Source organism: Theropithecus gelada, chromosome 3, assembly GCF_003255815.1.
Source record: "Theropithecus gelada isolate Dixy chromosome 3, Tgel_1.0, whole genome shotgun sequence".
Lineage (NCBI taxonomy): Eukaryota > Metazoa > Chordata > Mammalia > Primates > Cercopithecidae > Theropithecus > Theropithecus gelada.
In genome coordinates this window covers 175115258-175141467 of record NC_037670.1, presented here as the reverse complement: position 1 = coordinate 175141467, position 26210 = coordinate 175115258, and the positions used below count along the sequence as shown (strand labels likewise).

General features: G+C 60.3%; 3 protein-coding genes across 13 annotated transcripts; 2 read left to right on the top strand and 1 right to left on the bottom strand.

Moving 5' to 3' along the window:
• Positions 1-146: 146 nt before the first annotated feature.
• TMUB1 (transmembrane and ubiquitin like domain containing 1) lies at positions 147-2600 on the top strand. 4 transcript variants are annotated; one of them, XM_025380762.1, is made up of 3 exons: positions 147-253; positions 1099-1517; positions 1792-2600. In XM_025380762.1, exons 2-3 carry the CDS (start codon positions 1129-1131, stop codon positions 2141-2143), a joined length of 741 nt encoding a protein of 246 aa, XP_025236547.1. In that variant the 5' UTR covers positions 147-253; positions 1099-1128; the 3' UTR covers positions 2144-2600. The 4 variants fall into 4 exon arrangements, with proteins under 4 accessions (XP_025236547.1, XP_025236548.1, XP_025236550.1 ...); XM_025380763.1 differs by having other exon boundaries at positions 234-928; XM_025380765.1 differs by lacking the exon at positions 147-253 and adding an exon at positions 293-364.
• A 208-nt stretch (positions 2601-2808) lies between these two features.
• On the top strand, positions 2809-7054 carry FASTK (Fas activated serine/threonine kinase). 3 transcript variants are annotated; one of them, XM_025378130.1, is made up of 10 exons: positions 2809-2998; positions 3754-4176; positions 4649-4747; positions 4968-5107; positions 5583-5796; positions 5895-6054; positions 6272-6363; positions 6438-6573; positions 6647-6761; positions 6842-7054. In XM_025378130.1, exons 1-10 carry the CDS (start codon positions 2920-2922, stop codon positions 6947-6949), a joined length of 1566 nt encoding a protein of 521 aa, XP_025233915.1. In that variant the 5' UTR covers positions 2809-2919; the 3' UTR covers positions 6950-7054. The 3 variants fall into 3 exon arrangements, with proteins under 3 accessions (XP_025233915.1, XP_025233914.1, XP_025233916.1); XM_025378129.1 differs by having other exon boundaries at positions 4649-4828; positions 6842-7051; XM_025378131.1 differs by lacking the exon at positions 3754-4176 and having other exon boundaries at positions 4649-4828.
• A 91-nt stretch (positions 7055-7145) lies between these two features.
• Positions 7146-26000, bottom strand: SLC4A2 (solute carrier family 4 member 2). 6 transcript variants are annotated; one of them, XM_025378126.1, is made up of 23 exons: positions 25008-26000; positions 22159-22272; positions 19846-20011; positions 19446-19687; positions 19247-19365; positions 17475-17707; positions 17243-17385; positions 15656-15836; positions 13593-13728; positions 13325-13490; positions 13099-13213; positions 12758-12942; positions 12372-12597; positions 12064-12279; positions 11832-11980; positions 11533-11727; positions 9385-9639; positions 9190-9279; positions 8838-9004; positions 8169-8422; positions 7902-8071; positions 7488-7661; positions 7146-7384 (listed from the first exon to the last, which is right to left on the bottom strand). In XM_025378126.1, the coding sequence occupies exons 2-23, from the start codon at positions 22207-22209 to the stop codon at positions 7304-7306; spliced, it is 3714 nt and encodes a 1237-aa protein (XP_025233911.1). In that variant the 5' UTR covers positions 22210-22272; positions 25008-26000; the 3' UTR covers positions 7146-7303. The 6 variants fall into 6 exon arrangements, with proteins under 6 accessions (XP_025233911.1, XP_025233909.1, XP_025233912.1 ...); XM_025378124.1 differs by lacking the exon at positions 25008-26000 and adding an exon at positions 24424-24616; XM_025378127.1 differs by lacking the exons at positions 22159-22272; positions 25008-26000 and adding an exon at positions 21535-21645.
• Between the last annotated feature and the right edge of the window lie 210 nt (positions 26001-26210).

Genomic DNA, 26210 nt, shown 5'->3' with positions numbered 1-26210 from the left:
AGCCGGTAGCGCAACCCCCCAAAGCCGTCCCCACCGGCCCCTCCGCGATCTGCTGGCGCAGAGAACCGCGGGTGGACCCCAGCACGTGGGTCCGCAGGGCGGAGGGCGGAGACAGAGCGGCGCCGGACTACAAGTCCCACAATGCCCCGGGCCGCGGCGGCGAGGAAGGAGGGGTGCTTCAGGTACCTGCGACCTCCGCGCCTCCCGCCCGGAAGTGCCCGAGGGGCCGCGATGGAGCTGGGGCAGCCGGGCGGTGAGTCCCCGCGCCGTGACCGCGCCCACCCCGCCGCCCAGGGCCCCGGCCGGGCCCCGCCCGCCCTGCCCTGGATCGCCGTGCCCTCCTGCGGCTCCGGGGGGCGGGAAGGTGGGAGGGGTGATGAGGGGTGGGGGTAGGGAACGTGAAGTCTCGGATTCCGGGCGGGATCTGGGGTCTGGCAGCCCGCGGGGCTTGGAGACACTTCCAGAGAAGGCGTGGAGTTGGGCCTCCGCGGAGTGGGGTTGAGGGGACCAAGCTGGGTGGGTGGTGACGCTCGGAGGCTCCAGATTGCCCAGGGGCGGAGTTTGACGTTTGCTGTGGGGGAAGCCTGGGAAGCAGTCCTGTGCCGCGGGTGGGGTTTAGGTGAACCGTAATGCGGGGGGCGGGGGGTGGGGGCACAGAGGCTCTACCCCCACCTCGGAGAAACTTTAGCAACGGAGTAGATGAGCATAGGGTGAAGTCGGTGAAAGAGTAGACACACTGGGGTGAAGTGGGCAGGAGAATAGATACGCTTGGGCGTGAAGTTTGGCTGGGGTGAAGTTTAGGGGAGGCGTTGCTTAGGCCCTTACCTTGGGATAGGGTTTGGGTGAGTTGGGAGCTGGTTGAAGACCTCGAGCTCAGATGACAGAAAGTTAGGACTTGGGATTCGGCGATGGGAAGGGGCACCCGGAGGCAAGTTTGGGGCGACTGGGAGGCAAAGCAGCCCGTACCCTGGGGTGGGTGAGGGAACCCAGGCTGAGGACGGTGGGAGCGTCGCGGTGGGGTGGGGGCAGGACCCTGTGGAGGTTCCAGGGCTCCTGGTCAGAGGGCCCGCGCCTCACGGGCTCTTTGTGCCTCTCCAGCTCGGTAGCGCGGCGGGCAAGGCAGGCGCCATGACCCTGATTGAAGGGGTGGGTGATGAGGTGACCGTCCTTTTCTCGGTGCTTGCCTGCCTTCTGGTGCTGGCCCTCGCCTGGGTCTCAACGCACACCGCTGAGGGCGGGGACCCACTGCCCCAGCCGTCAGGGACCCCAACGCCATCCCAGCCCAGCGCAGCCATGGCAGCTACCGACACCATGAGAGCGGAGGTCCCAGGGGCAGAGACCCCCAGCCTGAGACACAGAGGTCAAGCTGCACAGCCAGAGCCCAGCACGGGGGTCACAGCAACACCACCAGCCCCGGACTCCCCGCAGGAGCCCCTCGTGCTACGGCTGAAATTCCTCAATGATTCAGAGCAGGTGGCCAGGGCCTGGCCCCACGACACCATTGGCTCCTTGAAAAGGTACGTAGGTCAAGAGGCAGGAGCAATGCTGAAGACAGGGGTGGGGGGACTGGTCACAGAGGGCCCCCGGAGAGACCTAAGACCCAGCCCTCCTTTATACTGGAGGCGCTGAGCGCCCCAGATCACAACTGCACTTGTTCCCTTGGCAGACTGCTCCTCCCAGGCCAGGGCCGGTGTGTTGTGGAGGGCAGGGGGAGGGTGGGAGTGTTGTTCCGGGGCCAGGGACTAGGATTGCCTGAGGCCTGCTCTCTTACCCAGGTCCCTCTCTCCTCAGGACCCAGTTTCCTGGCCGGGAACAGCAGGTGCGACTCATCTACCAAGGGCAGCTGCTAGGCGACGACACCCAGACCCTGGGCAGCCTTCACCTCCCTCCCAACTGCGTTCTCCACTGCCACGTGTCCACGAGGGTCGGCCCCCCAAATCCCCCCTGCCCGCCCGGGTCCGAGCCCGGCCCCTCCGGGCTGGAAATCGGCAGCCTGCTGCTGCCCCTGCTGCTCCTGCTGCTGCTGCTGCTCTGGTACTGCCAGATCCAGTACCGGCCCTTCTTTCCCCTGACCGCCACTCTGGGCCTGGCCGGCTTCACCCTGCTCCTCAGTCTCCTGGCCTTCGCCATGTACCGCCCGTAGTGCCTCCGCGGGCGTTTGGCAGCGTCGCCGGCCCCTCTGGACCTTGCTCCCCGCGCCGCAGCGGGAGCTGCTGCCTGCCCAGGCCCGTCTCTCCGGCCTGCCTCTTCCCGCTGCCCTGGAGCCCAGCCCTGCGCCGCAGAAGACTCCAGGGGCTGGCAGAGGCCCCGCCCTGCGACCACCGGGGCTCGGGGCCACCTCCCGGGGCTGCTGGCCCTCAGTCCGCACTGGGAGTGGGCTCCTCGGGGTCGGGCATCTGCTGTCGCTGCCTCGGCCCCGGGCAGAGCCCGGCCGCCCCCGGGGCCCGTCTTAGCGTTCTGCCGGAGGACCCAGCCGCCTCCAATCCCTGACAGCTCCTTGGCCTGAGTTGGGGACGCCAGGACGGTGGGAGGCAGGTGAAGGGGAGGGGCATAGGAGTTCCCCGGAACCTGTGCAGATTAAAGTAACTGTGAAGTTTTCACTCTTGCAGTGTGTCTGAGTGTGTGCGGGATGGCGGGCGGGGACTCCTCGCCCCTTGGGAGAGAAAGGCACGGACTGCGCCCTCGGCTCTGGCCCCCCGCTTTCCCTTCTCCCCTGCGTTCTGCTCTGGCTTTGGCGCCGGCCTCCGTGGCCCCGCCCCCGGTGCCGCGCGCGCACTTCCCGCGGGCGGAGCTCACGGCTCCCTGGCTCGCAGTGCCTGCCGGGAGCCACGTCTCCGCTGGTCGATAGCTGTTTCGGGATTGGTGTCCGGGCGGCTATCTGGGGGCTGCTGGGAAGATGGCGGACTCGGTGGCCAGCCGATGAGGAGGCCGCGGGGGGAACCCGGCCCCCGGGCCCCGAGACCGACTGAGGGAGCGACCTGCGCAGGGCCCGAGTCATGTAGGGGTGGCGCCTGCGGGGAGGGCTGTGGGAGGGCAGCGGGAGCTGGTGTTAGCGGCAGCGGCCACGGTCTCCTGGCGTCCCTGGGTCGGGGTGGGTGTGGGGGCCCCCGACTTCGCCGACCCCACGCCATCGCAAAGCGGTGCACTCGGGCTCCACGCGCGCCCTGCGAGGTGGGCGCTGCGTTTTCATTTCACGGGTGAGGAGACTTAGACGAAGCCACTTGTCCAAGGTCACGCCGCTGGTGAGTGGGAGCGCCCAGCATGGAACCCAGCGCCGTCCAGCCGCGGAGCCCGCGTTCCACCCTCTGTGCCGCCGCCGCCTCCTGCGGGAGAGGGAGGTGGTCGGGAGAGTGCACGCCGGTGCCGCCTGGGCTCCAGACTGGGCGCGACCACTAACCCGGTTAATGACCTCAGGCTTAACTTAACCCCTTCGCTGCTCTGGGCCTGCGTTTCTCCACCGGTGAAATGAGGTAATGCCAGCCCTGCCTACTCTTCACGGGCGTGTAAGGAGCATCAGAGATGGTGCATGTGGAATTGCTTTGCAAGTAGTGCCCTGAGCGCACTGAGGATTATGATTGCTGTTTCAAAGGCGTGGAAGGAGGCAGAGGGGCGGGGTGGGGAAGAGGCCCAGAGCAGTCACAAAGGGTTGCTCTGACCGCAGGCCCCCTAAATGAGGAGTGAGGTAAGGAATAGGTAGCAGGTCTTTCTCCCCTTTGGAGAAAACCTCACCCCCTTTTTTGGGCTGCCCCTCAGGGTCTCCATCACCCAACTCCATGCTTCGAGTCCTGCTCTCTGCTCAGACCTCCCCTGCTCGGCTGTCTGGCCTGCTGCTGATCCCTCCAGTACAGCCCTGCTGTTTGGGGACCAGCAAATGGGCGGACCGGCCTCTTGGAGGAGGCCCCAGTGCAGGTCCTGTGCAAGGACTGCAGCGGCTTCTGGAACAGGCAAAGAGCCCTGGGGAGCTGCTGCGCTGGCTGGGCCAGAACCCCACCAAAGTGCGCGCCCACCACTACTCGGTGGCGCTTCGTCGTCTGGGCCAGCTCTTGGGGTCTCGGCCACGGCCCCCTCCTGTGGAGCAGGCCACACTGCAGGACTTGAGTCAGCTCATCATCCGAAACTGCCCCTCCTTTGACATTCACACCATCCACGTGTGTCTGCACCTTGCAGTCTTACTTGGTGAGGAGGGGCTTGAGGTGGGCGCCTGGGGGGCTGGGTGTTAATGAAGAATAGGGAGAACAGTAGAGGACAACGGACAGAGACCCAGCCTCTCAGGCGTTTGCCCAGGAATGGTTGCTCCTGCTCCCGTCCTATGTCTGCGGCAGACATCATGAGACAAACGCACTCCTTCCAGCCTCGCTAGGGTGCCACCTCAGATTCCTGCTAATAAGAGTGCCCTAGGAAGCCACCATAATTTGTCACAATTGGTACAAGATGAAAGCCTATTTGCCATCTTTGTATGTACTCCCCACAGACCGTTTTGATACCTCATAGCCACGTGATACTTTACATTTCTTTAGTGTTTGCACTTAAACTGTAGCACACCTTGCTCAGGAAACAGAGAGGAGAAAGGTGGGGAATTCAAGTAACCCCATGATTGGAACAGCAGCACAGCTCCGTTACCAGGCTGCCTTTTACCTCTCCCCCTCAGGCTTTCCGTCTGATGGTCCCCTGGTGTGTGCCCTGGAACAGGAGCGAAGGCTCCGCCTCCCTCCGAAGCCACCTCCCCCTTTGCAGCCCCTTCTCCGAGGTGGGCAAGGGTTGGAAGCTGCTCTAAGCTGTCCCCGTTTTCTGCGGTATCCACGGCAGCATCTGATCAGCAGCCTGGCAGGTGCTGGAGGGGGTTAAAGTCAGACGGGGTTGGGAGGGTTGACAGGAGGAGGAAGGTGGTCTCAGTTGGCTGGGCTGAGGTGGAATTGAGCCAGCTGGAGGTCCAGCCGAGGCCCAGCGTGACAGGCTGTTCTTCACAGAGGCAAGGCCAGAGGAACTGACTCCCCATGTGATGGTGCTCCTGGCCCAGCACCTGGCCCGGCACCGGTTACGGGAGCCCCAGCTTCTGGAAGCCATTGCCCACTTCCTGGTGGTTCAGGAAACCCAGCTCAGCAGCAAGGTGGGCTTGCCACCCACCCTCCAGTGCATCTCTCAGTCATTCTCAGGGACCTCGTCAGGCCCAGCACCCTGTGCAGCTCAGCTATCCTTTTCCTGAAGCAGACACACCCTCTCTGTCCCCTGGGACCTGCATCTTTTCCTACACCCTCTCTGTGACTTGCCCACCTCCTGTCACCAGCATGCATTCCTGGAACTCTGCAGTTTCCCAAAGCACTCTTAGCACCATCCTAGCTCCACCCATCCCTCTCCTTGAAGTCTTCAGGGCCAAACCTCACAGTGATGTCCCCTCTGCCTGTCTGGTGATTAGTCACGTGCAGCTTGTGACTGCTTTGCTGTTGAACTGTGAGGCTGTAGGGACTGTCCTGTCTTTACAGCAGTGTTACAAACTTGAGGGCTAAGCCTCTCTAAGGCTTAGCTTGTAAAAAATGACTGCAGAAATACTTCACACTGGGTAATGAACTGCTCTTCCTTCACAGGTGGTACAGAAGTTGGTTCTGCCCTTTGGGCGGCTGAACTACCTGCCCCTGGAACAGCAGTTTATGCCCTGCCTTGAGAGGATCCTGGCTCGGGAAGCAGGGGTGGCACCCCTGGCTACAGTCAACATCTTGATGTCACTGTGCCAACTGCGGTGCCTGCCCTTCAGAGCCCTGCACTTTGTTTTTTCCCCTGGCTTCATCAACTACATCAGTGGTACGCAGCCAGGATGGCCGGCTGGGCCCCTGAGGGCTGGAGAGGCAGGGGAACAGGGTGGCCTGCAGCCCGGAGCCCCAGTCCCCGCCTCCCCACAGGCACCCCTCATGCTCTGATTGTGCGTCGCTACCTCTCCCTGCTGGACACAGCCGTGGAGCTGGAGCTCCCAGGATACCGGGGTCCCCGCCTTCCCCGAAGGCAGCAAGTGCCCATCTTTCCCCAGCCTCTCATCACCGACCGTGCCCGCTGCAAGTACAGGTGGATGGGGCAGCCTGGGGTAAGGGGAGGGGCCAGCCTGGGAGCAGCAGAGTGGAAAAGCCAGAGGGACCATGAAGCCAAAGCTAAGGAGCTCTCGGCCACCATAAAACTGGGCCCTGAAGCAGCAGAGGGCTTTACCCAGGGTGGTGGCACTAGACTGGGACAGACTAGGATGAGGTGCCGGGCCCTTCCTGCTACTGGTGTCCTTTCTCCTCAGTCACAAGGACATAGTAGCTGAGGGGTTGCGCCAGCTGCTGGGGGAGGAGAAATACCGCCAGGACCTGACTGTGCCTCCAGGCTACTGCACAGGTGAGCGAGGGGCAGGTGGCAGGCCCATGGTGACAGAGCTCTGGCTAAGGCCTCCGACCCTGCTCCCCCTCCAGACTTCCTGCTGTGCGTCGGCAGCTCTGGTGCTGTGCTTCCCGTGAGGACCCAGGACCCCTTCCTGCCATACCCACCAAGGTCCTGCCTACAGGGCCAGGCTGCCTCTAGCCCCACTACTCGAGACCCTGCTCAGAGGTAACGGAGGCAGGGTGGGGGAACTCTGGCCACCTTGCCCGCCATGCCCTGAGTCCCGTCCCTCCCCCTGCAGGGTGGTGCTGGTGTTGCGGGAACGCTGGCATTTCTGCCGGGACGGCAGGGTGCTGCTGGGCTCGAGGGCCCTGAGGGAGCGGCACTTGGGCCTGATGGGCTACCAGCTCCTGCCGGTGAGTGGCCCTGGCCTTCCCCGTGGCGCATCCTTACTGCCGGCCTGCGGGTAACCTGCCGCCCTATCCTCTCCCCACAGCTACCCTTCGAGGAACTGGAGTCCCAGAGAGGCCTGCCCCAGCTCAAGAGCTACCTGAGGCAGAAGCTCCAGGCCCTGGGCCTGCGCTGGGGGCCTGAAGGGGGCTGAGGGGATGATGTGGGGTTCAGGATGGCCCCCCCATGGGGGGTGGATGATTTGCACTTTGGTTCCCTATGTTTTGATTTCTCATTAAAGTTCCTTTCCTTCCCCATTGTGAATCTCAGTTTTGGGATGGGGAGCAGAGCTGGGTCTCCCACCTCTTTCCCATTCATGCCCCCCATACAAAGAGAAAAGGCCAGAGATAGGTGGGGGCCAAAGCACTTTACTGCAGGGGCAGTGGGGGAGGAGGGGACATTAAATTATTCACTTAAATAAAAAGGAGGGAGGGGCATGGGAGGGGGGACCCCATCCCACCAGCCTGTCCCCTCGTCCATCGGTCCCTCGGCTGTCCCTCGGCGGCGGCTACACAGGCATGGGCATCTCATTGTACTCGTCCACACCCTCCCGCTCATCAAACACCGGCTCTGCCTCGTTAGCATCCAACTGTGGGGTGAGGGGTGGTCAAGAAGGGAAGTGGGGGGTGGGGGACCTTTCCAGATCCACAGGGAGGCAAGAGGGACTGGGGGAGGCAGGCGGGAGGGCTTACACATTTCATCTCTCGCTCGGTGAAGATGCGGGTGAGCACCACCATGCGGAGCGGCACTGTGAGGATGAGGATGAAGGGGAAGGCCAGGGAGGCAGCTGTGGACATGACAGCCCAGAGCAGGGCCAGGCAGAGCAGCTGCAGGGCCGTGAACAGGTGCATACGGAGGGTCCGGACCTGGGGGGCGGAGACAGGTGAGCCCAGGTTCCTCCCCAGCCTGCTGCTGGGAAGAGACTCTCCCCTCTTCGGAGTCGGGGATGGAAGAACATTCCTAGGTGCCACAGAGCCCGGTTGGTACAGAGAGGAGGTGGGGGCTGGCTGAAGTGGGCAGATGGGAGGGGCAGCTGGAGAATGACCCAAGTAGACCAGGATGGCCAGAGGCACACCCCTTCCAGTGGGGAGCTGGGTGAGGCTTACCTTCTTGACGTAAGTGACATCTGGGTGGTGTTTGGGTGGCATGAGCAGCAGATGCAGCCGTTCATAGAACTGGATCCCATTAAGGGAGGTGACTCCCATGTACAGGAAAATTCCAAAGAGCACAGCCAGGGGGATCTGCCGGAGCAGATCCCCGATAACTATGGAGAGGCCTATGGGAGGTGCAGGATAAACAGTTGGCCACGGGGTCCCCTGGCCCCACTGGCCCTGGGGAATCCACTGGGAAGGGAAGGGCAAGAGGCAACGTACCCACAAGCAGGGCAACCAGCAGCCCTGTCACCCGCTGTTCCTTGACCTCCTGAATCTTGGGCTTGTCCCCAGGTGCCACAGCCTTGCTCATGACAGTGAGCGCGTTGGCGTGAGTGACGGAGCGGACAGTGGCAGCAGCCAACCAGGGCAGGCCAAAGAGGGCACAGATGCCGCCCATGGCCACAATGAGCAGCAGGTCCAGGTGGAAGCCGGAGCCCTTCTGCAGCATGCGCTCCTTCTTGGAGATGATGAGCCTGAGAGAGGGAGGGGTGCTGCTAAGGCCCAGGCTGGACTCAGCTCCACAGACCACGGGGTCTTTCCAGAATGCCCAGCCAGTCCCTCCATCTGGCTTTGGAACCTGGTGGTCCCTGTCCATTCCGTCAGGATTCAAATTCCATTACAGAGCAAAACCTCGGCTCCCAGCCCTTATCCTCCACAACAGCTCCCAGCTAGCACTGCCAGGCTGGCCTGCCCCTCCACGTGCTGTTCCTGTCCCAGCAAACATCAGGGGGTTTTTCTGCTGTCTACAGATTAAACTGTGGCCATCTAGGCATCCAAGGTTTCCTGAAGTCCCTGGGATTGCCCAGTGTGGCTGGAGGTTCCATGCTGAGTTCCCCAGCCTGGCCTGGGGCTCTGGCCTCTCATATCCCTTCGGCCAGGACCACTCACGTGGTGATCTGTGTCTCCATGAAAATGAGGATGAAGACCAGGATGGCAGGCAGCAGGCTGGCAACCATCATCCACACAGGGAAGGGGCTCTTCTCCCCCAGAGGGTTGATGACCCAGCCCCTCTTTTCTGGGGCAGTCACCGAGAATCCACTGGGAACGCTCAGCTTCTGCAGGGCAGACACAGTGTGGGGACAAGGGTTAAGGTAATGTGGAGGGCATGCCATGGAAAGGGGTTGGCATCTTAAGGACAGGCTTAAACTTAAGGACAGGCTGGGTTTGGAGGCTGGAGGGGAACACCTAGACCCAGGGCGGTGGAGGCAGCAGCCCTTGCCTGCTGCGGGCAGCACCTTACCTGGGTATAGGTGTCCTCAATACTGTAATCCACAAGCACCATGATGAGGATGGCGATGGGCACCCCAAAGTCCCCAATCACCCGCCGGATCTGAGTGGGCAGGCACACCGCTCAGAGGCCTGCCACCACAGCCATTGACTTCCTGCCACCCCCCTTCCTGCCCCTAACCCCCTCTTGGCCTTTAAGCCCACGCACCCGGCCAGGAAAGAACCGGCTGTTCTTGAATTTGCGCAGGAAGAAGGCGATGAAGAAGGTGCCGGCCATGAGCACCAGCGACAGCAGAGCCGTGTTGGGCTGGCCCCGGGGCTTCCCCTGCCCAGACTGCCCAGCCAAGCTCCTGTTGCCCGGCCCCAGCGTGGGTCTTGCCCCGGCCCATGTCATGTTCTCACCGCCGTCCACCTCTGAGCTGTTGGAGGCTGAGCAGCCATGCAGGGGGTGCTCCTGGAAGATCTGGGGAGAGGAGGCCACAAGGCCTTCATCAGCTGGACTGCAGAAAAGATTCCTGAGGCTCAGTGAGTGTCAGGTGGAAGGGGTGGGGCAGGGGAAAGGCTGGCCTGCTTTCAAGGAGCTTGTCTTGTTGAATTAAGACAGTGACCCAGAGAACCAGCGGTGAGCACAGGGCAGTGTGGGGCAGAAAAGACCGAGCGGCTGGTTTAAGTCAGGAAGGCAGCTGGTGAGTGGCACCAGCCAGGCTCAGAGAGGATCCGGGGGCCTAAAGGAGGAGAACATGAGCACAGAGGACCACAGAGTGGTCTCTCACATATATCTGATGCCCAGACTGACTGTCACCTCTGGAGTCTTTCCCCTTTCTACACTCCTGGATTGTTTGACATTTTAACAAAAGCATGTACTTTTGTTATTAAAAATGTGAATTTTAAAAGCAAATTAAAAATAATATATTTTTTAAAATAAAACAGGCTGGGTGCAGTGGCTCACGCTTGTAATTCTAGTACTTTGGGAGGCCGAGGTGGGCAGATCACTCGAGGTCAGAAGTTCAAAACCAGCCTTCCCTGTCTCTGCTAAAAATACAAAAATTAGCTGGGCATGGTGGGCACCTGTAATTCCAGCTACTCAAGAGGCTGAGGCAGAGGCAGGAGAATCGCTTAAACCCGGGAGGCCAAAGTTGCAGTGAGGCAAGGTCACGCCACTGCATTCCAGCCTGGGCAACAGAGCAAGACTCTGTCTCAAAAAAACAAACAAACAAATAAATAAAATAAAAAAGATGGACTGGGCCTGGTGACTCATGCCTATAACCCCAACACTTTGGGAGGCCAAGGCAGGAGGATCGCTTGAGGCCAGGAGTTCCAGACAAGCCTGGGCAATCTAGGCAGGCCTCTTCAAAAAATTTAAAAATTAGCCAGGCATGGGGCCCACCTGTAGTCCCAGCTCTTAGGGAGGCTTAGGCAGAAGGAACACTTGAGCTCAGGAGTTTGAAGTAGTAGCTCTAATGGTGCCACTGTGCCGTTAAATATAGAAGTTTTTAAAAAATAAAAGTATGAGTTTTTGGCTGGGCACAGTGGCTCACACCTGTAATCCCAGCACTTTAGGAGGCCGAGGCGGGCAGATCACTTGAGGCCAGGAGTTCAAGACCAGCCTGGCCAACATGGTAAAACCCCATCTCTACTAAAAAAATACAAAAATTTAGCTGGGCATGGTGGCGTGTGCCTGTAATCCCAGCTACTTGGCAGGCTGAGGCACAAGAGCCACTTTAAACCAGGAGGCAGAGGTTGCAGTGAGCAGAGATTGCGCCAAAACTGCACTCCAGCCTGGGTGACAAAGCAACACTCTGTCTCAAAAAAAAAAAAAAAAAAAAAAGAAAAGAAAAGAAAAAGTATGAGTTTTTGAAAGATTCATCTGTCTGGTTCAAGTTGCTGTTTGAAAATAAATTAAGGCCGGGCGTGGTGGCTCAATCCTGTGATCCTAGCACTTTGGGAGGCTGAGGTGGGTGGACCACCTGAGGTCAGGACTTCAAGACAAGCCTGGCCAATATGGTGAAACCCGTCTCTACTGAAAATACAAAAATTAGCTGGGTATAGCAGTGCACACCTATAATCCCAGCTACTCAGGAGGCTGAGGCAGGAAAATCGCTTGAATCCAGGAGGCAGAAGTTGCAGTGCGTCAAGGTCACGCCACTGCACTCCAGCCTGGGCAACAGAGTAAGACTGTCTCAAAATAATTAATTAATTGATTAAAAAATTAATCTGAGGCCCTGGTGTGTGTGTTGGCAACAAGCCCCAGGAATGCTCCAGCCTGGCCTCGAATCCAGAGGATGGGACCAAGAGACTCCCTCCAGCCCTGAGACCTCGGCCCTCCTGGCCCAGCTCTCGGCAGGGGCCTGCCCACCTTCACCAGCTTGTAGAAGGTCTCATAGATGAAGATGAGTGATATCAAGAAGGCGAAGATCTCCTGGGTGAAGCGGGAGACGAAGCGGACCAGGAAGCTCCCCTCCAGGGCCACCATGAGCAGGGCCAGGAGCACCAGCCAGAAGCCGATCCACACGCGGCCCACCAGGTACTCCAGGTGGTTGCTGCTACAGAACTGGAAGTGGGGGCAGTCAGGTCCCGAGCTCTGGGTGGGGATGCTGCGGGGAGGTGTCTAGGGCAGAGGAGGGGTGGCTGGAGATGGGCGGGAAGAGCCCTCACCGAGAAGAACGCCTCCTCAAAGACCAGCAGGGGCCCCGAGAAGCCGATCACCAACAGGGGCTGGGCACCCAGCAGGCAGAAGACCACACCCTGGAGCGCTGTGGACATAATCAGCTCCGACACCCCTATCAGGTCCTGCGTCTTCTCTCCTAGGGGTGCAGGAACCAGCTCAGGAGCTGGTGGCCAGGCCCTGGGCAGTCCGCCCCACCCTCTACCTGAAGGCTCTCCTCACCCAGCAGCCCCCCAAAGGTGATGGCAGGAGACAGGGCGGCAAAGTAGATGAAGATGACGGCAGCCAGGCACTGAGGGTCAAGTGCATCTCGGAAGTCACTCAGGTAGTGGGGATAGCGGCGCCGCACATCTCGGATCAGCCCACCAAAGGGCCGCCCCGTCCGCCGAAGGGGATCATCTTCAGCTGCCCCTGCCGCCTCTACCATCTGCAGGAGCGCTGCAACCCAGGCCTCCGTCAGGGCGCCCCAGCCCCTCCTGCCCACCTCACCCCCTTGAGGCAGCCCCGACCCCAGCCCGCCCTGGCCGTACCCTTATCTTGAGCAGATTTGGGCTCCAGCCCGGCCCCTGTGGGCAGCAGCCGGCCCTGCTCCTCTCGCTTCTTGAGCATCTGGCGCTGGAAGTGGGCCACGGAGCGCAGCAGCTCCTCGCCCTGCACTTCTGAGGGCGGCAGCACCACGCTGCAGTCGAGGAAAGCGTTGATGGCCGTCAGCAGGTCGTCCCGCTCGTCAGCCAGGTAGGCTGCCTCGTGGAATTGCTGCCAAAGCAGGATGGGGATTGGGGAGGGCTCAAAGAAGAGGGCTGAGGGCCTGGAGCTGGGGGTGGGCAAGGCCGGTGTGTGGGGGGCAGTCGTGGGGATCAAGACTGGCCCAGGGTGGGCTCCAAGAAGCAGGGCCCAGAGGAGGAGGGTAGCTGACCTTGTCTGACATGAGGGTGGAGATGGAGCGGCCGATCTCGTGGTAGTCCATGTTGGCGCTGCTCGGGCCCAGCAGCAGGAAGAGGAAACGCACAGGCACCGGCACTTCCAACACTGCGTCCAACTCCACGGCCTCCCGGAGCCGCACAAAGGCCATGGTGGGGCGGGAGAGGAATTCCACACAGCCTAGGGGCATGGGACCATGGTGGGCAAGAGCAGAGCAGCAGGACCACCTTCCAGTCCCTCGCCCAGGGGTGGCACCGAGGCAGGGCCAGGGAGACTACAGGACCCTGCCTCAAGGCCTGGCTGCCAAGGCCCCCACATGTGACGTGCCCCACATACCCACGAGGACCACCGTGGCCTCAGCATTCTCAGGGATCTTCTCCAGCAGCTTCAGCTCGTGCTTGGACTTGGAGCGGGTGATGCCAGCTGGTGGTGCTGGAGGCGGCAGCTCGCGCTGGGGGACACAGAACAGAGCTCAGCCCAGCCAGGCCCCTCCCACTCTGAGTCCACACCTGGGCTTCCTCAGTCCTGCCGCCAGCCCAGGCAGGGCCGGTTCTCCCCTCACCTCTCGCTCCACCTCCAGCCGGGTCTCAGGAACACCTCCAATGAGAGGCTCAGTGACGTGGGGATCACTCTCAGCCCCCTGACCATGGTGATGCCCCAGCAGGGAGCCCAGGGAGCCAGCCGAAATGTTGCGGGGGAAGGAGAAGTCCTTCTCATCACTCGGGTGGCTGGAGGGGCAGAGGGCAGTGAGGCAAAGGAGGGTCAATGACAAGGGCCGGGGCAGGTGGGCTGGATGAAGTGTCGTCCCCAAATGGCCCACAGGGCCTCACCTGTGTTTCAGCAGCAGGGCCCGCAGCACATTGGCCCTGTCCTCAGCCTTGATCTGGTCAGAGATGACCATCTGCTCCACCACCTGGTGGGCCACTCCGGGCAGGGTCTGCTGGTCCAGATCCAAGAGCACAGCCCCTGGCATAAGATGGCACAGAGGGCCCCTCAGCCCCAGATCGCAAAACAGTGGCAGGAGATGGGATGGGAGCAGAAGCTGGGGACAGGTGGGGCAGCCAGGTGGGTGGGTGCCGGGCCTGGAACACCAGCCTACACATGAAGGACGCAGGCTCGGGTTCTAGCTCCCTCGGGAGCCTAGGTCACATCAACCCTCTGGTTCCTCCCCTCCCCCAGACCCCCAGGAACGTTACAAGGCTCCACAGAGACCACTGAACCTCAGTGACAAGAGAGGCCATCTAGGCCACACCTGCCGGACACTCCTTCCAGGGAGCATCTGGCCTCCACAGGGACGGTCCAGGCCGCCCACTCTGTTTGAACCCTCTTAGCTGTTAGAAAACTCTCCTCTAAGTAAGCCAGGTGCTGCGTCACTCTAGGGCCTAGTTCTACCCTCTGATACACAACTCAGCTGGTCTGTGGCCTCATCCGTGTGGCTGTCCTGGAGCCATCTGAAGACCTCCTCTGCCCCAAGCTTCTTGACTTCCCTGTCAGCTTCTCGACCTCCCCTCACCATTGCACACAGAAGTAACAGTCCCTTCGAAAGTTACCAGGTCATTCATCTGGCAGGGCCAACTTTCAGGAACAAAGACTAAAGAATAAACAGAACCGGCCGGGTACGGTGGCTCACGCCTGTAATCCCACTTTGGGAGACTGAGGCGGGCAGATCACGAGGTCAGGAGATCGAGACCATCCTGGCTAACACGGTGAAACCCCATCTCTACTAAAAATGCAAAAAAATTAGCCAGGCGTGGTGGCGGACACCTGTAGTCCCAGCTACTTGGGAGGCTGAGGCAGGAGAATGGCGTGAATCCAGGAGGCAGAGCTTGCAGTAAGCTGAGATAGCGCCACTGGACTCCAGCCTGGGTGACAGAGCGAGACTCCGTCCGTCTCAAAAAAAAAAAAAAAAAAAGAATAAACAGAACCAAAAGCTCCTAAGCAGCCAGGCTGGAGACCTCAAGGCCTAGTGAGAAAGCCCTTCCACAGTGGCACTTTACCCAAAGCCCCTGAGCCTCACTCGGGGTCTATGGACTCTTAGTTGGGAAACAATTCTAAAAGCAAGTTTCTAGGTCCTCAGCTGCTTTGTTTTTTGTTTACTTTTTTTTTTTTAATTTAATTTTAAGCCAGGCACAGTGGCTCATGCCTGTACTTCCAACATTTTGGGAGGCTGAGGCAGGCAAATCGCTTGAGCTCAGGAGTTTGACACCAGTCTGGACCACATGGTGAAACCCCATCTCTACTAAAAATACAACAATTAGGTAGGCGTGGTAGTGTGTGCCTGTAGTTCCAGCTACTTGGGAGGCTGAGGCAGGAGGATCACTTGAGCCTGGGAGGTGGAGGTTGCAGTGAGCCAAGACTACACCACTGTACTCCAGCCTGGGCAACAGAGCAAGATCCTGTCTCAAAAAAAAAATATATATATATATATATTTAATTTTTTTCCTAAGCTGCCTCAAACCACAGAACCTCAGCTGCTTAGAAACAGGCCTTTTAACAACAACTGAGAGTGGTCACCCATTGTGAAGGAGCAAGCAAGCAAACACAGGACTCGGAAGTCCTGCATCTGTGGTGAGTGGTCATTTCGTGAAGTCTATACAGCTACAGATTAGATCACATTCCACAGAATCTCTAAGATGGTACCAAGGCATGCTAGGAATTTCAGAAAGCTTTACATCAAAATGGCTTCTGGAACATTTTCGCAACCAAAACACAGTTGTTATCTGAGAATATCAAGAAGCTGCTGGCTGAAAATGCAAATACGAGCTGGGTGTGGACCATGCTCCCTCTGGGCTCTGGGGCTGTCACACATCATGGGGCTCAAGACAGATTTGGGGCCATTTGGGAGAGTTTCCTGGGGATTGGCCAGGCAGGAGGCGGAGGGGAGCAGGGTTACCATGGGCAAGGGTCCTGCGGAGCTCCAGGAGACTGCGGAAGGAGAGGGAGGCCACATGGGGCTTCCCCCAGCGCTCTGTCTCCTCCTCCACGTCCTCTTCAAATTTGATCCAGCGAGCTGTCTCCCGCCACTGGGGCTCCTGGTTTTTGTCCAGCAGCAACTCATTCAGCTCCACAAACACCTCGGGGAGAGAAGAGAAGGCATTTCAGGGTACAGAGCCGGAGGCAGCCCTGGGTGGAGGTCAGAGGTAAGTGGTATCAGAGGGAGCCAAGTGACCCTGGAGAAGCACAGTGGGTGGTGCACAAGCGCCCCAGTCCCACAGCCAGCTGAGACCCTGGACAACTGACGAACCAATGAGATGCAGTTTCCCTCATCTGTCAAATGGGAGCACCTCAAAGAACTGTCAGGAGGACAAAAGGGAAAAGCACATGGCACGCTACATGACTCAGAGTAAGGGCTTGAGAAATGGCCACTGTGTATGAAAGCAATGGCGTTTTGTAGGCCTTTTAACAAGTGGAATGCCTACCAGCCATTCCATTGACAGGCATTCAAGAACTGGCAAAACTAATTGCAAATGAAGGAAGAGTGGTCGCCTCTGAAAAATACTGATTGGTGGAGCCGTGCAGGAACTTCTGGAGTGTGGGAAATGGTTAGGCAGGTATGGGCCTGCAACAGGGCACTGAGCTGGATGCTTCACACAGATGCAGCTTACTGTATGCTATTACGCCTTCATAAAATGAGGACAAAAACACAGTGCGTCAGAGTTCAGGACCAGGGCCCTTAAGATGGGCGGCATCACTAGGTAACCAAGTGACCTTGGCCAAGTCACAGCACTCTAGTTTATGGCTGACACCACCTGTTGTCATCTTCACAGGTGGCTGAGAGGATTGAACAAGTACAGAGGCAACTGGGTTTTGAAAAATGAAGTGTAGTGCTACACAGAGCCACCTTTAGCCCAAGGGGTGCCCTTTGTTCAAATCAGAAAATGGCATCTCTTTCTAAGATGGTCATGATACAGAAATCAACAATGGCTCAGATGTGAATTAAAACCACAATACTCAAATCAACGACATCCACCATGGGGAGCACAATCACAGTGCCCAAGTCAATAAGCTCTAAGACGTGTATACTGCACTGTTGTGCAGTGTACAAACTTCACAACGAAAGGTGGCATCCCTGGGCCCGGTGTGGTGGCTCAAGCTTGTAATCCCAGCACTCTGGGAGGCCAAGGCAGGCGGATCCCTTGAGGCTAGGAGTTGGAGACCAGCCTGGCCAACATGGTGAAACCCCGTCTCTACTAAAAATACAAAAATTAGCTCGGTGTAGCAGGTGCCTGTAACTCCAGCTACTCTGGAGGCTGAGGCAGGAGAATCGCTTGAACCCAGGAGGCAGAGGTTGCAGTGAGTTGAGATCACACCACTGTACTCCAGCCTGGGCAAAAGAGCGAGACCTTCTCAAACAACAACAACAAAACAAAGGTTGCAATCCTGAGGCTTGAGATTATAGCTGGTCTGAGAGGTAGGGGCAGGGTCGTTGGGGGAAGCTGGATGGGAAGTTAATGGAAGACCATGAAGCAGAGCATGGTACCTCATGGGGCTTGTGGGGGGCCCGGGGTCGGGCCCGAGGTGTGGGGCCAGGCTCCCGCCCTTCTCGGCCACTCTGTGTGGAACCTTTGGCATTCTTCCGCACCAAGTGCCGCCGCACCCCAGGAACGTCCTCAAATCGGTGACCTGGGGGGGCAGAGGACCAAGGTTGGGCTCCCCCTTTCTCTCACTCCTTCGCCCACCAGTGCCAGGCTTGGCCCAGGCCCAGCACTCACTCTTCATGAGGTCTAGGTCGGCTGTGGCCAGCGTCTGGGCCTCACTCTCATCCGTGGGGACCCGAGGCAGCAGTGCCTGCTCAGCCCCCGTCATGCTCCCGATGCGCCTCCTCTCCTGAAGGTTGTAGCTGCGGTGCCCAGGCTGGGCTTTGGGCAGGGGGCGCCCCGAGGCACCCCCGTCGTCACCCCCTGCGGTGCCACTGGCCACCGCCACCGCCTCCTCCACCTGGGTTCTAGGCAGACAGAATGGCCATGAGCCCGAGAAAGCCAGCCTCCTCCCCCACGCTCAGCACCCACACAGCGGGGAGCCAGGGAGGGACCACATCGGACTCCGGGCCCTCCTAGCTCCCACTCCCGGGAGGCACAGGTATGGGGATGGGGAGGATTCCGGATGCAGACTGCCAGCATCCGAACCCCAGCTCCACCCTTTTCTAGCTGTGCAGCCCCAAACGATCACCCCAAGGCCCCTCTGAACGTCCACTGCGAACATCAACTGCTCCTCAGCAGCCAGGACTGAGGCCAGACTCTGGCAGTGCCATGAGGGGTGAGATTTTGGAAAAGTCCCAGTGCGGGGCCTGGGGCAGAAAAGGAGCTCAGGACGCTGCTTCCTGACAGTCAGCATTCATCCCCCTGCCCCCTCACCCCCTGGCACACCCCTAGCCATGGGACTCAGAGGTTCACAGGGGCCTATGTTTAATCAAGAGGAATAAAGTCCGTGGCACTCGGCCTTGGAGATGGCAGACAGCTTCCTGCCCTGGAAGGAGGGGTGAGCCTCAGCCTTCACAGACGCCAGCTTCTGCTCTCTCCCTTCTCTCTGCCACACTGGGTGGCCAGTGCCCTGCCACGTGGTCCTACCCCTCTCTCTCAACATCAAGAGCCCCCAGAGCTCAAAGCTCGCATCCCCTCTCATGACCAGGCTTTCGTAGCCCCCACGTGCCCTAGCCCACAAATTCGACCCTTTCCTGCTGCCAGGCCTTCTCGGAAGCCCCAGCCTTCTCCCGGCCATCCTGGCACCCCTAAGGCCACTGTAACCTGCCGCCCACATCTGTGCCATGGTCCCAGCAGGTTATGCGCTCCCAGAGGGGACAACATGCCCTTCACTTCCCGCAGCCCTTCACGCTGCCTGGCACCCAGAAAACAACTGGTCTGTGATTGTAGTGACCTTGAGACCTAGTTCAAAGTCATTTTCTCCAGGAAGCCTTCCCCCAAATGCCAATCATCCACCGGTACTGACACTTTCCCTGAACCAGCCACTGGGTGCAGTGACAACATGCTGATGCCATCTCACATGGTAACATTTGGTTTCCAACCAGCGTGTGTTGGCAGTGCTCCAAGGAGAGGGGGGTCTTCTTTGCCTCTTGAACCCTGGGGCCTCCAGCAAGTGCTGGGAGGTCACCAGTCCAGTACCTGAGCCAGTACTGGCTACTGCTCCCGCTACACCACAGGCAGGGGTGGGAGCAGGGAGGGGTGGGAGACGGGCAGGGGTGGGAGGCAGCTTAGGCAGCGCATGTTCTTTGCCAGGCTAAACCATACTTAGAATTCACACCACCCTTAATCCCTACAGCCACCCAGTGAGAAAGGTTCTATTATGCTTGGTTTCCGATAAGGAACCTGGGGCTTGGAGAGCTTAATTAAGTTACTTGCCCAGCCAGTGAGGGCAGGGCTGGGATTTGAACCCTGGCCTGGTGATTCCAAGGCTCATGCTTTGTTCCAGCATCATCTCTAGCAGGGGAAGTGTCTGTTGGGGACACTGTTGATTGGGGTATACTTACCCAGCCTGGGCCCCTTTGGAGGCCCGAGGAGTTGCCTCCTGGTGGGGCAGTGGTGCAGGGGAAGACGGACTGGTCTTCTCTGCCTTCCGGTCAGCACTGTCATCCTCTTGGAGAAAGAACTGTAACAAGGACCCATGTGGGCAGGAGTGACCAGGACAGGGCCCTGCCGACATCCCCTAGGAGCCCGCGCCCAGCACACCTGCACCGAGGAGGGTGTGGAGGCAGGGGATGGCTGCGTGACTGCCCGGGCCCCCTCGGCCTCGCTAGCCTCATCCTCATCTTCCTCCCCTTCCTCAATAGTAGGGGTTTCTCCAGTCGGGGAGGCTCCTGGGCGCCTTCGAGGCTTCCGTCCTGGGCCCTGGGGTGTCTTGCGGCGGCGTGCATCCGGAGGCAGGTGGGTGGACAGTGGGTGATGGATGTGGTGGGAGGACTGGCGGTGGTCTGCAAGGAGGAGGGGGACTTGGCTGCGGCAGGCACAGCGTCCCCTCCCCTGCCATCCTGCCCCCCGCCTCGCTCCTCCCACTAGGACCCCAGCCCCTTCTTAACTGAAGAGTCAAACCTGATATCCCTGCCTCCCCCTTCCCTGCCTGCCCCCTCACACTCAAAGTCTTCCTCCCCATAGCTGCGGCCTGGCTCCTCCCCTCCGCGAGACCCGGCCTCATGTAGGATCTCCTCAAACCGCTCCACGCCCAGGGTGCGGTGAAGTTCGTCTTCCTCCTGCTCGGGGAACCCAGGCGTCCCAGGGCCCAAGCTCTCTGGCTCTGGCTGTGTGGAAGAAAGCATAGAGAAAAAACACACAGGACTCACTGGGAATTGTACCCCGAAACCTCACCCTTCCTAGTGCCAGAGACCCAGGACCCCTCCCCTCAGCAGCTCTCTCCTCTAATGCTGGTGACTCAATATCCCCCCAGCAGCTGTCCCTTAAATATAGGGACCCAGGCCAGGCACAATGGCTCACGCCTGTAATCCCAGCACTTTGGGAGGCTGAGGTGGGTGGACTGCTGGAGGTCAGGAGTTCAAGACCAGCCTGACCAACATGGTGAAACCCCATCTCTACCAAAAACACAAAAATTAGCCAGGCGGTGGCGGGCACCTCTAATCCCAGCTACTCAGGAGGCTGAGGCAGGAGAATCACCTGAACCCAGGAGGCGGAGGTTGCAGTGAGCCAAGAACGTGCCACTGCACTCCAGCCTGGGTGACAGAGTGAGACTCTGTCTCAAAAAAACAAAAAAGAAAACAAATCTAGGGACCCAGTCCTCCCAAGCAGTCGGCCCCGTCAAATGCAGGAAGCCAGTCCCCCTACCAGTACACATCCCTTCAAACACAGGGACCCAGTGTCCCCCCCAGCAGTCTGCCTCCTCAGATGCAGAGACCCAGTTCCCCCAGCGGCTGTCCCCTGGGTTCTGAACTACCCTCATCCCAGCCCAGCCCCCTTGGCTGTGCAGTCAGTTCAGGGCAGGTGGAAGAAATCCCGTGTCCAGCCCCTCTGCAGCCTGGAGGGAGGGCGTGTGAACCGGGAAGTTCACATGACAGATAGTGAAGAAACTCCCCTTGGCCTGAGGACAACTACTGAGCCCAAAAAGTAACTTCTGGAGGCGCCCAAGCTGACCGCCCCAGAGCCCGTCTGAGTCAAAAAAACTAGCCCCGCAGGGACAGGAATGGATGCCCTTCAGCCCCCAGGAGAGCTCCCCTAGCCCCCAGGCCCCCAGCCCGAGCCCTGGGCCAGCTCCCTAGCCCCACCCCTCACCCCACCCCCACAGCCCCCACCTGAGTCATCCTGCGGGCGCGGAGCAGCGGCCGGCACAGCCGGCAGGGAATGCGGCGCTTGCAAGAGCTCAGCACAGCTAAGTGGCAGCCGCCTGGCCAGGCAGCCTTGGTCCAGCCCCCCACCCACCCACGGTCTTAGATACAGGCGCCGCCAAATATTTGCTCAAGAGCTTCTGGACCTGAAGGGCATCGGGATCTCCAAGGGCGGGGGTATACAGCCCCCTCCATGGCGGTGCCAGCAGCGAGAATAAGGAAGAGCGCGGGGAGGAGGGCTGGGGCGAAGGGCGGGTCTTAGGGGCGAGGTGGGGACTGGAGCGGCTGGGCCTGGCAGAACGCCGGATAAGAGGTGAGCGGGCCAGGGGGCTGGCTTCTTCCCTCTGTACGTAAGGCTCCTGACCATCTCCTGGCTCCCCCATCGCCCAGCCCCACTCCCACCAGAAGCAGCCCCGTGGGACGAGGGGGCGGGGAGAGGCGCAGAGAGCTTGCCCCCATGGGGAGAGAGGGTAGCAGACCCCTCGCACCTGAGGCCGCAGGAGGAAGTCCATGGCCGGCAGGGGTGAACCTGAGAAGGAGGGGGAGGGGACCAGCCTGCGCCCCTTCCCAGTCACGTGCCCTTCTGGGCCAGAGTGACCAATAGCGGAGCTGATTGTGGCACGGGGTTAATCATTAGACTCCTTAGGAAAATCCAGAGGGGGCCATGTGGAGCGGTGGCCACGTGAGGGCAGGGAGGGGCGGGACTGGGTGGCACGTGGGCAGGGGGCGTGGCCAGTCACGGCAGGCGAGCTCCGCCCAGAACCCTCGCCCGCGTGCAGACTTGACCTGGGGCCTCTAAGGCCGGCTGGGTCTGAGACGGGTTGCTGGGTGAGAGACCCAGGGTTCTCAAAGTTCCTCAACCGCTGAGGCTAAGCTACCTAGGTCTTCAGGTAACAGCCTCAACTCCCTCCCCAGGACTGGAAGACGTTTGATACCCCCACTACCCATCCCCCCACACGACCATCATGCAAGGTCAGGGTAGGGATGGCAGCGTCCTCCCGGTCTGCACACTCACACACGCTCACACCCCTGGTTGGTGAGGACCCTCGGCCAGAGCACACAAGGCTGCCAGGGAGGGAAGGTTGGGCTGGCGACCTGGGGAACAAACTCACCGTGCGGAAAGAATCTGCGCCCTTGGTGGGGCACCGGGGGGCGCTGCTCATGGCCGAATCTTAGCCCTTTTCGCTGTCGCTGCGGCTTTCAGGGCAACAAGGCGGAGGCATAACCTGGATGGGGGAGAGGCCAGATCACCATCGAGAGCCCTGGGAGGGCAGGAGCCACCACGCGCAGGCTGCGCTGCTGGGGATCCTGGACTATGAAGGGCCTCAGAGTGGCCCTTAGCGGCAGCCACAGCACAGAGAGTTATTTATAGGAAGAAAAGAGAAGAACAAGGAGACAGGAGAGGACTGAGGCGAGTGGGGCCAAAAAAGGCCGAGAGACTGAGTAGAGGGAGGAGGAGAGAGAAGGTGGGAGAGGCCGCAAGAAAAATGAGGGAGAAAGGAGTCAAGGCCCAGGCCCAGAGAGAAAGCAACAGAGATGAGGGAGGGAGCGATAATAAGCCGGGGAAGGAGGGGAGTGAAGGCTCAGGCAGACAAGGGAGCCTCGCAGGGTCAGGGCACCCACCAGAGGTGGGCCTGAGACCAGAGAGGGTGTGGCAGGGAGGGTGAGACACCCCGTGGAGCTGGGGCCGGACTGCCGAGACAGGAAGCAGACGAGAGGAAGAACTCTGGAGAGAGCCCAAGATGCCCCCGCAGGGAGGGGGCGCCCCCTCCCCAGTGCAGGCCGGCAGGAGTCTTGCCTCCCCCAGGTCCGTGGGGGCTGGCAGGAGGGAAGCAGGCTGGCTGGGTGGAGGGCAGGAGCTCAACTCCACTCACTCAGTGGGAGGGAGGAAGGCACAGAAGGTGGGCATGGGCTGGGCAGAGCTTTATAATGGGGGAGGGGCATGTGATGGGCTGGGAGGGGGTGGGCACCGCAACCTTGAGGTTCTGCCCCTGAGGGGCGGTCTGGATCCCGCCCCTACAGAGCCTGGAGCCAGGAAAATCTGAGTGGCAGCGCTGCCACCCTCCTGACTGTGACTGTAGGAAATCTGGGGAGGACACTGTATGGTGGGGGCAGAGAAGGAGCTGCAGGAGGGAGCCCAATCCCTGCAAATAGGGGGCCTATTCCTAGTGGGTCAGCACAGGGGACACCCAAGATTGGCAAAAAGTGATGGTACCGATGCTCCCAGTGTGTTGCTGGGGACTGGGGGTGCCCGACTCAGGAGTAAGACAAGTCAGTGTAGGGTCAAACAATATAGGTCGGGGGGGGGGTCACCCAGGATGGGGAGCCTGGCAACACATTCTTGGCAAGCACTCCAATTCGGCTAACTACGCTCTTCCCCTCCCCCTCAGCAGGCCTTCAGCCAGGGCGGGCGGTGTGGGTGAGCGTGAGGGCACCCAGTCTGGGAAGGGTGTGGGAAGAGTCCGCCCTGAGCACCTGCAGGCGCCCACTCCCACCTCAGGCTGTGCCCTCAACGCGCTCCTCCACACTCTTCTGCACCCCCTCCCCCGCTGTCCCAGAACACAAAGCAGCTTCTGTCCAGAGCATCGGTGCCGATAATCCGGGTAGGGGCACATTCCTCGGACCAGCCCCGACCGGCCCAGAGGATTAGCATCTCTCCCCTTGCCCAAAGGATTAGCATCTCGGACCCCCACTTGGGCATTAACCAGCCCCCAAGTGAACTCGTAAATTCCACAGCTCTTCCATGTGGGACTGGCGGGGGAAACGAAGCGGGATAAAGTAGACCCTGGATTTCAGGCAGTGCCGTCTCTCACACCCAGCACAGAACTCCCCGCCTAGACATACCGACCCCGGGAGTCAGGTCCAACTCTCCGGGCTCGTCTTTCCCATCCCCACCCAGCTGCTCCCTCTTCTGCATGACCCCTTGTCCCGACCTTACCCGCCACCCGCCTTTCCTCGCTTCGCCTCCCAACCCGGAGACTGGGGATGGAGGCCCCGGGCAACCCCCAGTCTGGGCGCCCCGGACGGGACTGAAGGACTATGCGGGGTGGCCGGAGGGGAGGGATGGTCTGGAGCCAGCCGGGGAGTGGGAGGGCCGGCGGCTCCTCAGGGAGACTACCCACTCCTGGTGGCAGGGGGCGCGGCACCATGGCTTTAGGGAACTCTGAGAAAGGGACCCCGGAATGCCCGCCTCCGACCAGCACTCCATCCGCCTCCTCATCCTTCTCCCCAAGACCGCGGTTCCCCGCGCCCCAGTCTCCGCCCTTTCCTCCACTTCCACTCCCTCCCTGCTCGAGTCCCGAGTTCCCCCCTCTCCTTCCCCCTCCCTTCCTCCCTCCGCGGCCCTGGCCCTCCCCCGCCACCGCCTCTCCGCTTACCCGCTCGCTCTGGACTTCGTGCCCCGGGGGTCTCGGGGTCTCTCCCCGTCCTCCGGCACCCTCGCGCGCTCCCGACGACTGCCCCGTGCCCACCCCGGGGCGCGCCCCCGCCGCTCCCAACTTCTCCCAACTCAACTTTCCCCCGCGCCACGGGCAGGCCAGCCCCCTGCGTGCGCGCCCCCCGGCGTACCGTGCGCGGTCCCGCCGCCGCGGGTGGGGAGGCGGGAGCGGGGGCAGGGGCAGGGGCGGGGGCGCGCTTCCAGGCACAGCCCGGCACCAGGGGCCGCCCCCGCCGTCCCTCTGCCCCAAGCTTCCCCACTCCGGGCCTGGAAGCCCCGAGGATGCCTCTCTTGGCTCCATTACGGCACCTCTGGGTGGAAAGGAGCCCGCCTCACGCTACGGATCCCAGGCAGTAAAACGCAGGCACAAGGAAATTCGGAGAAGTCGAAACATAAACGTATCGGGATTGAGATTCTCTTGCGGCCCCCCTCCCAAATAACCCCCGTGCCTCCAAGAAAGCCCCTGAGGGACGGTGGCGAGCAGGTGAGAAGGGTGACAGCGGCTGGAAGCTGGCTGCCCAGTACCCTGAGCTGATCTGGGAGATGGCAACTTGTTAGGGGCTCCCCACTTCCTGAGAGGGACAGAGATTCGCTATGGTGGCCTCCTTCCTCTTGAATGGAACCTCCACACTGAATCGAACCCTAGTCATAGTCATCACTTATCATTCAAGACCTGTGTGTAGTTCTTGTTTGCCCAACGAAATCACAAAGTCTTCCAGATAAGGAATGTACTTTTCGCTTCTTTTCTCTTGTGTATGCAAAAGCATTCAGATAGAAACGAGTTAATTAACACGTGTTTGGCAGTAACTCTGGTTCCGGTGCTGAGGAGTGCTGTTTGGGATCCTTTTCCCTCGGTCCGTAGCCCTCAAGAATGCAATCATGAGACAATTAGAGAGGCAGCGCAAGGGAATCTATAATCAACTCCTTTAAGGGATGAGGTAGAGGCTGCTGCAAGTTGAGCATCGGTCTGTGGTCTTGTCTGTGGAGGGGGTTAACCAACCTGCCGGCCACACCCTGGCTGACTCCAGTGGGCCCCGTTCCGGAGACTGGGGTCTGGGGGGACCTCCAGGGCTCCACCCAGCTTTTCTCAGCATGTCAGAGTTCAGCGGCTGGAGTCGGGTGGGCTCCGAGACAACAAACGGGGCCCAGCCGAGAGAGGGGTCTTTGGCGTGTGTCCCTCCACTAAAATCCAGCCTCAAAGGGGCACAGCTGTTCTCTTCCCAGCCCTGAGGTCAGCTGTTCCCTGTGAGGTCATCATCGCTCACATGCATTCCCCAGTGAATCCTGGTGTCACTAGGTGGCTTGGGGAGAGGTGGAGGAAACCCGTGCTGAGGTCGTCAAGAGGCCGTTGGGAACTCAATGCCACCAACCAGGTCAGAGCTGGGCCGCCAAGGCTCGGGATCTAGGCCGCCAAACCCCAAACCCCTAACCGAGAGCGCTCCGCCCCCATCCCCGCTGCATTCTGGAACGCGTAGTCCCGGAGCGGCCCTTTTCAAGAAGGCTGGGAGCACATAAAAGGAATAACAACAGCGGGGCACACTGGGAACCGCGGCGCCGCGGCGGGGCGCCCGGAAAACGGACACGCGTTGCTCCCTGGGAGTTGAAGTCCAGGGTTTTGCCTCCGCGGTGGAACCGGAGCCCTGGAGTCGAGTGCTGCAGAGAGCGTGAGCGCAGACGGCTGGGGTTTGTAGTCTTCTTGTCCTCGGTCTCGGGCACTGCGGGGAGACC

Bases quoted from the DNA above. Each gene is read 5' to 3' on its own strand.
- SLC4A2 (XM_025378122.1), bottom strand. From the start codon at position 22,209: ATGAGCAGCGCCCCCCGGTGCCCCACCAAGGGCGCAGATTCTTTCCGC. The intron at 19,366-19,445 runs GTGTGCTGGGCG...TCCTTGTTACAG, and splicing joins CCACACCCTCCTCGGTGCAG to TTCTTTCTCCAAGAGGATGA. The intron at 11,981-12,063 runs GTGAGGAGAGCC...CTGCACCCCTAG, and splicing joins CACCTTTGGGGGGCTGCTGG to GAGAGAAGACGCAGGACCTG.
- FASTK (XM_025378129.1), top strand. From the start codon at position 2,920: ATGAGGAGGCCGCGGGGGGAACCCGGCCCCCGGGCCCCGAGACCGACT. The intron at 2,999-3,753 runs GTAGGGGTGGCG...GCTGCCCCTCAG, and splicing joins CTGCGCAGGGCCCGAGTCAT to GGTCTCCATCACCCAACTCC. The intron at 6,762-6,841 runs GTGAGTGGCCCT...CTCTCCCCACAG, and splicing joins TGGGCTACCAGCTCCTGCCG to CTACCCTTCGAGGAACTGGA.
- TMUB1 (XM_025380762.1), top strand. From the start codon at position 1,129: ATGACCCTGATTGAAGGGGTGGGTGATGAGGTGACCGTCCTTTTCTCG. The intron at 1,518-1,791 runs GTACGTAGGTCA...CTCTCTCCTCAG, and splicing joins ACCATTGGCTCCTTGAAAAG to GACCCAGTTTCCTGGCCGGG.